General features: G+C 40.6%; 1 protein-coding gene across 1 annotated transcript; it reads right to left on the bottom strand.

Moving 5' to 3' along the window:
• Positions 1-3,974: 3,974 nt before the first annotated feature.
• st8sia6 (ST8 alpha-N-acetyl-neuraminide alpha-2,8-sialyltransferase 6) lies at positions 3,975-12,115 on the bottom strand. Its single transcript, XM_042505093.2, has 7 exons — positions 11,440-12,115; positions 10,484-10,558; positions 10,305-10,379; positions 8,383-8,527; positions 5,958-6,070; positions 5,759-5,851; positions 3,975-5,679 (listed from the first exon to the last, which is right to left on the bottom strand). The coding sequence occupies exons 1-7, from the start codon at positions 11,538-11,540 to the stop codon at positions 5,202-5,204; spliced, it is 1,080 nt and encodes a 359-aa protein (XP_042361027.1). The 5' UTR covers positions 11,541-12,115; the 3' UTR covers positions 3,975-5,201.
• Positions 12,116-12,531: the final 416 nt, after the last annotated feature.

Below are 12,531 nucleotides of genomic sequence, written 5' to 3'. Positions count from 1 at the left end.
TTGCATATATCTTCTCCAAAAAGAATATCTGGAAAAGTGTCTTTTGATAAACCCTGTTAAGTTTCAAGCTCAGAAGGGGAAAAACCCCATTGATTGTTTGTCGGGGTTTAGGCTGCTCCACCCCACTAAGCTGAGAGAGTTTCCCAATCGGTCTCTCCCGGAGGCCAATTGGCCCTCCTTAAATTCTTTCCCTGTGAGCAAAGTATTTACTGCATTTTTTTAAATGACAGAGAAACAAACTAAAGTAAATCATGGATGTGTAATGAATAACAGGCAGATGGTGACACTCTGCTGTTAGAGCCAGCTGAAGCCACTAGAGGGCGACTTCCTGTCAAAGGTGGAAGCACTTAAGAGACGAGGGAAGTTTGTTTTGAGACTGTGCCATGGTACTGACAGGCTTCAGCTCCTGAGACTGGCAGCTTGGCCTAAAACCTCCAAAAGTATTCTAGGTTATGTGGCTCAGACTTGTCTGGTTTTATTAGAAAGAAAGAAATGTGAGCAGCCATCCAGGTAAAAGAGTCTGTCGCACAGTTATGCATTTGTGTCGCCCCTTTCTCTTCTGTCTTTTGAGTAACTGGGGGGGAAAAAAGGTAAAGAAAACAGTATGCTCACTGCACAGAAATAGCTTTTGCAACTCCTTGTATCTGGGTTTATTTATTCTCCTCTGCATATTTGCAGTTCTGAGGAAACCATGTCTCTCTAAAATGTACCTGGAAAAATGTATTCTTGGCTGTTTTTCAATAGATGTGGCCTGGCTGTCAACAGGTTTATTTAATTCTTTAGTTGTAGTGTGCTGAAACAACACCCTCATTCAGACAGTTCTTCCTTTCTGATTTAAAATCAGTTGCATACGGTTATAGATATGTGAAAAGTGACAATAAAAACAGGTATTACCAATACAAACTCTGATTCATACTGATTCTGATTTGTGTTGACATTTTTTTTTCCTTTTGCAAAATGTGCCTTTCTTTGAGTGCCATTCTTGTATCCCTGGCAGAGCTATTTTTCATATTTTTTGATGAAAACACTTGCACAGGAAAAGATTTCTTTTCCTACTGAAGTAAATCAGAGCCGTGAGAAAATTGTTGTTGAAATTGTTCTCATTGTTGAATCGCTGAGTATTGTCTGGTTCTTGTTGTCAGTATGAGATCTGTGTTTGGTTGTGATTGGTGGAGAGTAAGGGGGTCTCTGCAGTGCTATCAGGAGAATTACAGTCACATGGGCTGATGTTGTGTCACTGGCAGGAACAACTCAGGAGACCGAAGAAATGCCGCTTTAACTCATGTAACACTGTGTTATTTCGTTTGTCACTTTGGCAGTTCATTTGGTGACAGCTGAACTTCAGCTTGTGATGATGACAGATCATCTAAGTCTGTCAGGCTTTCAATTACATCAATGCATTATGGGCTCAATGTTTGTTCCAATTAGCTACTAATTTTAAAAACTGAATGTTTAGAAATCATTCAGCATTTCTTACTAACTGATTTTTTAAAATAACTCCTACCTCTGCTGTTGTGTTGTCATCTCTGACTTTACTGTTCTCTCCTCTCAGGCAAGTGATCGTTAGTGCAACGAGGAATACCTGAGAGGGTTTTTGGTTTTTCTTTGTCTCTGACTGCTGCATCTCCCCCTTCCACTTATGCACCTTTACAGCACCTGCGCACATTTTACACTCATGCAACACACACACACACGCACGCGTGCACACACACGCACGCGTGTGCACACACACACACACACACACACACACACACACTACTGACACTATTGACTTCCACACTCCATGCTGTAAATATTTACGTTTACTTTTAATTTGGTCTTATTTGGTATGATTGGTTAATTTGATTAAATAAATATATTTTGTTCAATTTTGCTATGGTGTGCCTCCCTTTTTGTTGTGGCCCTTTGAGCTGGGTCATTACAATGAGCATATACTTATTAATTGGGATGAGGCTTGGAATGCCTCAATGAAACTAATCACATTTATTTTTTTATGGTAGTGCATTTGCTGTTGATCCTTTCTGCAAGTGCAGACCAGATTTTACTGTGCTGTACCCCAATGATATGATGCAATATGACACCACATCCCAGCCTTAATTTAATATCCTTGAAGCTATCTGGGTTATTTCTCCAACTGGTTTGAATTAACATTTTTTAATGTGACAGGGTGGGACTGTGAAAATTCTCCAGTCTGGCGCCCAACTCTCACACTGGATATTTGGGGTTAAATCTATGTTTCTGGGAAAGACTTTCTGATTGGTTTTTTCACCACTTGGCGCCACATGTCTGTTCAACAAGCCAGCCAGCAGCAGCAGCATAAATCACCAGAAGTACTTCAGTCAGCTGCTCTCCAGAGCAGTGATTGACACTGGCTCCGCTCCATCCCAATAAGCCACTGGTGATTTACTGAGAGTTTCCCAGTTAGTGTCAGTCTCCTCCCCTGAAGGACAATCAGCTCTCATTAAATTCTTCCCCTGTGAACAAAGTTTCTCAAATTAAGTCTTTATTGTGCTTTGTTAAAGACAAGGGAACAAACTGAAGTATAAATGGATAATAAGCAGCTGGTGATGCTCTGCGGTTAGACACAGCTGAGGCCACTAGAGGGCGACTTCCTGTCAAAGGAGGGAGCACGTCAGAGAGTGCGAAGTCCAGAATCTGCAGGTTACGTGGCTCAGACTGGACTGTTTGTTGAGTAAATATTAAAATCAGATCTACTAAATCCTTAGCATCTTTTAAATCCTTTCTTAAGTCTTTCTTTCATAGGAAAGCATATATGAATATTATGTTGTTTAGTTTTATCATCACTTCTTGGCCATTTAACCCTTTGAAACCTGAGCAAATGGCTTGACTTCTTTCAGAAATATGAACAGAAGGCAATGAGTACATTAACAAGAAATTGACCAAAAATTAGAAAGAAAATAACTTTAAAAGTGTTGAGAAAATTACCTAAAATTAACAAAAGAAAAAAACAGGACATGACCTGAAAAAAGTGCTGAAATGAAATAACCTGTAACCTAATTTAAATCTTATTTTAAATACTTAATTAGAAAAATAATACTTTTCTTGATTTTTTTCCTTATTTTTGAAATAGTTTTCTAACAATGCTGATTGTCTTTTTTTTCTCCATGTTTTTTTAAATGATCATTTATTGTTTGTCATTGCTTTTAAAAGGCATCTGAACACGCACAAGAAAACTGATGTCAATCCAGGATTTAAAGGGTTAAGAGAAACACTACCTAAATTAAGATGTTGCTTGCAGCAAGGTTCGATCAATATTTGTGAACATAGGCCAATCTCTCTCAAAGCCAGAAACCAGAGAATTAAGTCTCAAGCTTGTGATGTCATCAAGTATAAAGTCTGGAGCTGCACCATAGACAATGAAGGAAAGACTGATTTTGTGGCCTCAAAGAATAGTTGTTTTGTTTTTTTATACCCAAAAGAGTTTTATTCTGTTGTGTTCTCGGTGAAAAACAAAGAGAATAGGGTAAAAAATCCAGTACTTTCCGAGGCTTCCATGTTTTTTTCAGTCTGTGAAAGCATCATCCAGATGTTTTTTATGTGTGGTCCACTTGGTAACTGTCTGGTGCCAAACAGCAGAACATGCAGAACAAAAATAGTGAAGTGGAAGATTACATTACTATATTTGCAAGCACACTACACTGACATGTGGCTTACATATGGTTTAAAAAAATGCTGTTTGAGGTGTAAAAAAAAATAATAACAATAATAATAATAATAGAGAAATGCATATAAAGGCACTTCACAAAACTATGCAAGTAAATCACTGTACCATTTGGTGTTCCAGCCAAATGTGCAGTTTGCATATAGAAATACTGCTCTCTGATGACACATTTTGACATTTTGGGCACTTAATAGCTCAAAAACACTAAATTATGCAAGTTGAGACATCTGTGGGAAAACTGTTGCCTTAGACAAGTGAATGGCACTCCAGCCACTAGTTCCAAACCAAAAACTCTTTTGTTATAAATATTTATTCACTTATTCACTTTATTTTCATTTTCCCTCACCAACAACACAAGATTTTAAAACTGGCTCACAAAGAGTTCTCAAGTTTGGTCATCTACAGCTTATTCAGTTTTTCTCTAGATGACAAAAATCACTTTTAAGACTTTTTAAGTATCAGCATGAAAGACATCACTCCCAGTTGCACAAGTCTTGATGCAAATTCACCCAAAGTCTTCACCCAAACTCAACAATTTTCATGCATAATGCACAATTCATGATCATTCTCAGCTTTAAAAGTACTGGTTTCCAAACTACCATTGTACCAGTATGTGAATGTTGCCACTTTGTGACAGCGCATATCCATGTCTGGTCGCTGTGGTGACGAGGGGTTGCGCATTGTTACACGGGCTCACCGTGGTAACCTTTGTGAGGAGGGACCTCCTGGTTTTAGTAGTGTTATTATTCCTGTTTCTTTCTGTAGTTGTTTTGTTTAGTCCTTGGCTCTGAGCCTCACTCATTAAGGTTCTCTCAGCCCCCAGAGGGCAGCAGCCATGGAGGTGAGGTAGATGAGGCACCTGGGACATTACACCTACAGACACTTCACATCCAGCTCTGCCAGTGACATGGAGTGAGAACAAAAGAAATCATCCACAACCAGCAGCAGCCTGTCCTTAACAATCGTGTGTGAGAACCATACATCTCCCCTCGACCAGCTCACAGAATATTTCTTCAAAGTGGTTAATCGTCTGACGTAGTTTTCTTTTTTTTTTAAATGTCAAAAGATTCATTGCATTCAGTGTGTGGCTATTTTTCTTTAAATGTAAAAGTGTTTTAGCCAGACAATCTTCACGTAGAGGAGGTATTTGATTTTCCTCAAAATACATTCAGTTTGATCTGAAAGAAGGCACTATAATGTTGACCCCCACAAAGGATTCCCACTTAATTCAAAATAACTCTTTCCAGACTCCAGCTGGAACATTTGTGGTAATAAATACAATTTTAGATACACTACAAGACTGTTTACATAATCTTTACAGTCCTATGATTGTTGCATCTTAATTTCAGTGCAAATGTCTTGGCTGCTCATGAGCCAACTCAGCATTTACAGTTAAGTCCAAGCGTCCATTTGGCTTGGACACACTTGACTGTGTCACCAGCATAAAATATCTGTCTGTTCATTCAACTACAATGAAGGCACTTTGCTCCTGTCCAGTTAGCTGCCCCTGGGTCTGGAACTACTTTTCACCAGGTTGACAATCTCCCAGGTGAAGCTTGAGCACCCCCTGACTGTGCAGCTTCAACAAGAGGTCAAACTCAGCCGGCATGGCATGAAATTTTGTTTTAGTTTGTCTGTCATCGTAGTAGTGGTTCGTCAGGGCATGGAATCCATGTGGATGATTACTGAAGGGCCAGAACCCATACAGATGCACGTTGGCACAGTGTTCCAGCGCCAGGCTTGCCATGATAATGCCGGTGCTGAGCCGCACTGCTCGTAGGCCTTGGGAGCGCCAGAAGAGGGCCAGATTCTGGAGGTAGGCAGGGTTGAAGAAGATGGGCCGGCTGGGACTTTTAAAGTCCTCAATGCTGTAGACGGCACGCAAGCACACAGGAGTGTTGTGGCCATAGGAAAAGGCAGGAAGGAGCAGCAGTGAGTTGCCATAGCTTTGCAGACTCTCCACGAATGGACGGCGACGCCCCATTAGAGCCCCGTACCTGAAAATATACAGCCTATGTCAAGCAACAAGACAAAAGGAACATTACATCATGCAGTAAGATTCAACCTCCTGCTCACTTCTCTAGGAGGATACTTGGGTTTGCTGTCACCAGGTCTGTCTTGATGCCCACATGTTTCTCAAAACCATTTTTCAAAGGAGGTAGGTTACACCTAAACAGGTAAGAGAGGAGATTATAGGGATCGTCATATAGAATTTAAACAGAGATTACTTTCATTTTGTTGGTTGTCATCGGCCCACACTTGAAACTGTTCTCACCTGATAACAAACTGAGCTGAATCGATCATCTGTCCACAGCTGCTGTTGACCAGAATCCCTCCATTCCCAACGACAGCACACGTGTCCCATGTTTTATTTGGGAACGGATGCTCCTGTAGTCAACATAATGTATTAAAAAAACAACATTTATCATGATTATGATATAGCATGTGTGTGAAGGAGCCACATTAAGGGCAAAAGCAACATGGGCCATTCCCTCACTATGCTAGGATTCACAAGCTTATTATCAGCACGAGGTACAACTCAGTGGAAGAGCATTTGCGTGCACATTAAGAGGTCCCCAGTTCAAATCTGGGTGCCACCTGGAAAACTGTAGGCAATGCAGTGCAAGATTGAATCTGACTATACAGTATGTTACACTTTTGAGGATGATAAGCCGCTCACTCTCAGTGCAACACATTTATTTCCTGACGGAAAATTATAAAAGTACAGTTTAGTGCTCTCGGTAGCACACACACTTGAACTCGCTCATCACATACTGACCACTACATCTACTCTACTGGCTCCTACACCTTTAACTACTACCTCACATAGTCCTTTACTCTTCGAGCAAATACGATAAACAAAAACTCAGCTGGTGATGCTCTGCGGTTAGACACAGCTGAAGCTACTAGAGGGCGACTTCCTGTCAAAGGAGGGAGCACGTAAGAGAGTGCGAAGTCCAGAATCTGCAGGTTACGTGGCTCAGACTGGACTGTTTGTTGAGTAAATATTAAAATCAGATCTACTAAATCATTAGCATCTTTTAAATCCTTTCTTAAGTCTTTCTTTCATAGGAAAGCATATATGAATATTATGTTGCTTAGTTTTATGATCCCTTCTTGGCCATTTAACCCTTTGAAACCTGAGCAAATTGGCTTGATTTCTTTCAAAAATATGGAAAGAAGAACATGAAATTAACCAAAAATTAGCAAGAAAATAATTTTAAAAAAATTCCAAGAAAATTACGTACAATTTAAATTGTAAATTAACAAAAGAAAAAAAAAGTGGAAAAAAACAGGACAAGATTACATGCTAAACAAAATCACAAAAAAGTATCATAAACTTGTCATAGAGTTTATTTTTAGCGATAATTGAAAATCCCATTCAAAAATCACATTAGGTTTTTGATGAAGGAACCAGTACAATGCCAACTTCCTGGTTGGCCTACAAAAATATGTCATGCCTTCACCACTCTATTGCCAGGGTGTTTACTGTAGTCAGCTTATCTGTAGGAAGAATATAGAAGTACAGTTCACATCAGGAGTGCTCTCTGTAGTGTACACTTTAACTGGCTCACCACATACTGACCACTACAGACGAAGCTTAGCTTAGCAGGAATAACATTAACCATTTGAAGACATTTACTCATAATACCTGTGATTAAACAACAGACTGTATATAAAGATGGAAAACATGACGGCTCACCCAAAGTGTAACTTTTCAATCTCGATCGCCCCCTAGTGTCTGGCTGCAGTATAGGTAATAAAGCCCGACTCCTCCATGTTGAATGGGAATGGGACAAAGGCCTAATTAAAAGTTCAAAGTGTACGTCAAATAAAATTTTCCAATAGATGGTTTCTATCACTAAAGGTAGTTCTCATCACCCTGGTTTTTGTTCAAGTGATAGTTTTTTTTTTTTAAACATTCAGTTTTAATGAGGTATTAAATTCTACAAAAATGTGGTTATCGGCATGATTGACAGCTGTGTGTGCCAATCTGTGCACTCCCATTTAATTGGACTGCTCATGATTTTAAAATACACTTTATTCAAACTTGACAATAACAAAAAAAAACCTCATTCGGAAGTAGCTACAGTAATGTTAGGCCCTACATCGTGTTTCAACAAGTATGCAATTATTGGCAACAAGAGAAACAGGGAATTGCTGTGATATTGGTTATTTGAAAACGTAATTAAATAACTGACTATCGCAAAACTTGCGTTATGACAAAATAGTAATCTGAGTGCTAACTTTGTAACGCGTTACCCTCAACATTGCCAAATACATCCACTCACTGTACAAAGATGTCCTTACATTTTAACGCATGAAAGGCAACAGTAGGCCAAAACAGACTTCTCAAGCTAGTGAGTGTGACACACTTTACAGCCCAACTGATGTGTGCATGCTGTCAAAATTAAACTAACAACAATTCCCATTTATCATTCTATTTCTTTATGCATCTATGTGTGTACAGCTCAGCAGTTGATACCAGCTCAGGAAAAGTATCTGGTCTGAGTTTGTGAGCCCCTTACCAAAAATAAAACAGCAATGTGTGTGTCAAGGAGCCAACATGTGAGTAGACACATGACCTTTGGCAGAACATGCAAGAGCAAAGCAGTGAAATGATCTCAGTAGTGGAACAATAAAGACAGCAAACAAACAGCTGATGTAATGGTGGTAATTTTCCCAAATGAGAAGTATACCTTTGCAAAGGTGCTGAAAATCTCTGGGGTCACTTGCAAGGACCTCCTCTTTTCCCCATCGTACACAATCTTGGATCCCACAGGAGTGTTTGCCTGGGTAACGATGGCCTTCTCAAAACCATGGCACTTGTTGCTCAGCTGAGATCTGGGGAACCACAAGGCTGCTGTTAACTAACATAAGACGGTCGGAATGGCTGTACACAAAGCTTTATAGATTGAACAGGTAATTGAATAAGCAGTTTGTTTAGGTTATAAAAAAAGTTTTCCCATTAAAAGCCCTTGCTGACTGAAAGCAGTCCTGGATGCTTCAGGTCCCTCTGTTTTACCATGACTCACATGGCCTTAACATGTGTTATATTTAGACCACATGGTTAACAACTGCATGTAGGTTCCTCTGCTATGACCAAAGTTTGCATTTCCACTTCTCTTTCCATGTCTTCAGTTGTTCTTCTTTTGAGCTATATAAAAAGCAAAGACATCCTGGATACATTATGTGTTCTGAAAGTTCTCTAGATAGTTAGATAGTCCTAGAGAATATAAGATATTAATCAGAGAAGCAACAGCAAGGTTAGTGAACAGTGTCTACAATTCTACAATTCTACAATTTCATTTAGCAGACGCTTTTATCCAAAGCGATGTACAACACAAGCAAGAATTTAGACTTAAGGAAAAAACCCTTAGTAAGTGCAAAAAGTGCTTCAGGTGTGATTGGTCACAGGTATTGCCATGTAGTTGCAGAAGAAGTGCCACTTTTTTTTTTGGAAACCAAGGTAATAACCAGTAGCGATTTCAGCATCTGAGATTCAGCAATCTCAGTATCACTACTTACGATGACAATCAACATACAACATCACACAACTTTGTCAGTGCTAGTGCAGTGTATTTGCATACTGTGTACAAACAATTAAAAAAACAGTCTAAAAAGGAAGCAATCTAAAACAATGAAATATGGCAACAACTGGTCACAGGTTCAAGTCCCCATATGAGCTAAATATGGAACATGAACTGATAGCTGGAGAGGTGCCACTTTGCTTCCTTGGCACTACTGAGGTGCCCTTGAGCAAGGCATTGAACCCCCAACTGCTCAGGGCACCTGTCCAGGGGCAACACTGTCACTCTCATATTTTCTCCATTTAATGTATGACATGTATAGGCACTGTTTGTGCATGTGTGTCTATTTCGGGCCTGAGTATGTGACAACAGAGTGAACAAATTTGTATTTCCTCCCAGGAGTGAATAAAGTATGTCTCCTTCTTCTTAAAACTGTCTAAAGGCTTTAGTCCGCCCCTGCACTCGGATTCATCTCTCATCTCAGCTAGAGCCACGTGAAAGAAAGAAAAGTGACACTGTAAAGAAAAATTCAAAAGGTGTATGAATACGGAGAGGAAGGGCGGTGGCCCAGAATTCGGTGCTACGTCCTGGTTCAGGCTGAATGAGCAATCAGGCAGTTAGGAAAATGAAAGAGAGAGAGAAGAGAGAGAGAGAGAGAGGTCCAGATTAAACTCAATGACCATGGGACCCAACACACTTTGTTTTATGTTGTTATAGCTAAAAGGGTTACAAAATGAAAATCTAACTTTTTTTAAGAAGCGGTGCAATGATGGTGCAATGATGGTGCAATGATGGTGCCCTGTCTTTAATTTGAGATCTGACTTCTTTTTTGATTTTATCAGAAAGCAAATGGATTCTGCTACTGCCAAAATGTTCATTTGTGTGCCCCTCTTGAGCGTGGCTTCATGTACAGTTAAAACAACCTTTTAAACTGCACTCGTAGTACATCCCTAGACTGTGATGATGTACAGACAATTCTAACGTATCTGTGCATGTGTGGACAATTATTTGCCGTCTTGGGATTATGGTTGTTTTTTGTTTAGTTGTTCTAAAATGAAAGAAAAAATCAAATAAACGACGTAAGACTTTACCTGAATTTTTGGTAATTGTCCTCCTGCTTTTTCCAGGTTTGAGAGTAACGCTCTAATACTTTGTCAATGATCTCCCTGTGAAACACACACATACACATGCGCACACAAAGTCAAGTGTGTAATCCCAGCAGCGCTGACATGGCATAAACAAAACCAGCAGAGACTGTGTTTTTTCTCACCTGCAGCCTTTACAAGGGTCAGAGGACTCAGGGGCGCTTTTCTTCTGAGGAGGCGTCTTCTGAGGTTCCACATTGCTGTGGAGCAGCACGAAAAGAACAGGACAGGTGAGTTAAGTGCTGATGCCAGAGATAAAACTGACTTGCAAGCTGTATTGTTTGGTTACAACCATATATTCATTAAATAAAGCAATCTTACCAGTGTATGCTTTTCTGTAAATAACAATGTGGCTCAACAAGAAGTTCTGTATACACAAATTTAAAACATCAATAAGTAAATAGAGTAATCAAGTTGTGCATTATGGGATCTCCAATTGACAATAGAGAAGAGCTGTGGTAAATCTGCCAGCTTCATACGCCATAAATGAACAACCAGTGTACAAACGAAAGAGCAGAGACCTTTGCTACCCAGTTACATTTCAGGGGGAGAATTGTGTCTCTTTGCGTCTACATGTTGTAATATCTGTGGTATGTGTTGCTTGTATGACTGTGACAAGTACTTTAGATGTTTCTCATGAAAACTTTCGAAAGGAACAACACAACATCATTGTCACATCACTGATTGTTTCGATTGCTGAGTACTGTGAGATGAATAATGATGTTGAAGCACAGATGGTGCCTTGTGTGATGTTTCAGCAAAAAAAACCTACTTTTTTTTCAACTCCAGACTCATTTAACACTAACTACACAGAACTATAAAGGGTTAATACAAGTGGAAGTGAAAAAAAGACTTTGAAAGTGCAGAAAACCAAAAATGCTTCTATTTTTGTCCAATCTTATCAACTGCTCCACCCTTGTCTTGTAGTCTTGTCAAAACCCAGCATGCGTCTTTATCTTTTATCCCCACTGACACACCTCCAGGACCCAAAACACAAAAAGCGATAGATTAGATTGAATGAACTATGTGTGTGTGTTTGTGTGTATCTATAGTTGGCTGGTAAAGGCAGCTTCACACTTACTTGTTGTCGACCATGTACCAGATGAGTGTGGTCAGCAGGCTCCCCAGAAAGAAGACAGTTAACACCAAAGAGAAGAGTGACTTCAAGGGCTGTCCCCTCATACCTCTCCCCTCCTTCTAACTTCACCCACTAGCTCCCTCACCCTCTGTCTCTTCTACTCCCTCTTTGCTTCGCCTTCCTCAGCAATCACCCCTTATCTGCTTTCTGTCAAGATTTTCTTCCCCCCTCATCGGCTCATTGTCCCCGGCTCACTCTCTCTGTCTTTCTCTCTCAGGAGTGTTAATCTTTTGCCTCTTTGCTTTCTTACCTTACCCCACCTCCTCCTCCTCCCACTCCTCTGCTCTTTCTGTTTCTCTCTCTGTCTGGTTTGACTCTCTCTCTCCCTCCTTGGGTGAATGAGAGCACGCCTCCTCAGTTATTTTCTTTTTCTGCCTCTTGTTCAGACAAGTTTTCTGTCTTCTCTTCACCACGGCTCTGCCCTCCCTTTCTTCCTGTTTGTGTCCAGGTCAGCTGAAACGATCTTTTGTTGCTCCACATACTACTTCACTCCTTGAAGTCATGTCTCTTTGATCCACCCATCTTCTGTCTCGCTTTTTTCTCATGTGTTCACACAGCCAGACTTACAATGCTACTCTCCACCGTTGTCCCAAAGCTCCCTCTGTTCTCCGCCCCCGCCAAAGAGTCCCAGCCTACCCTCTCTGCTTTCCCCTCCCTCCCCCAGCCATCCTCCGCCCACACCCCTCAAGCCCCTCTCCCCTTTCCACAAAAAGGAGGCAGTAACATGAGTGCCCAGTACTGAATTAGCCCACAGTATGCCTCATGACTCAGTGTGTTTGTGTATCCGTGTGTGTGTCAGGAAACACATTCAAAACCTATGAGGGGCCAAGCCAGTGAGGGGAAGAGGCTTCCCATCCAATACCTCCCCCCACTCTGAACGCCCCCAAAACTCTTACCTACACATACAAGATTCTTTTATTCTGTTGTCAAATGTTGCCAGCTGTATTGACTCATATCCTCGTACAGAAGAGTTTCTCAGTTTGAGAGGAGGGAGGGAGCTGGAGGTCGGGGGGGTGGAGGGGGGAAGGTAAAGTC

Source organism: Plectropomus leopardus, chromosome 18 (genome assembly GCF_026936395.1).
Source record: "Plectropomus leopardus strain MGB_pleo_1.0 chromosome 18, ASM2693639v1, whole genome shotgun sequence".
In the NCBI taxonomy this organism is placed as follows: domain Eukaryota; kingdom Metazoa; phylum Chordata; class Actinopteri; order Perciformes; family Serranidae; genus Plectropomus; species Plectropomus leopardus.
This window is presented reverse-complemented; position numbering and strand designations above follow the sequence as displayed.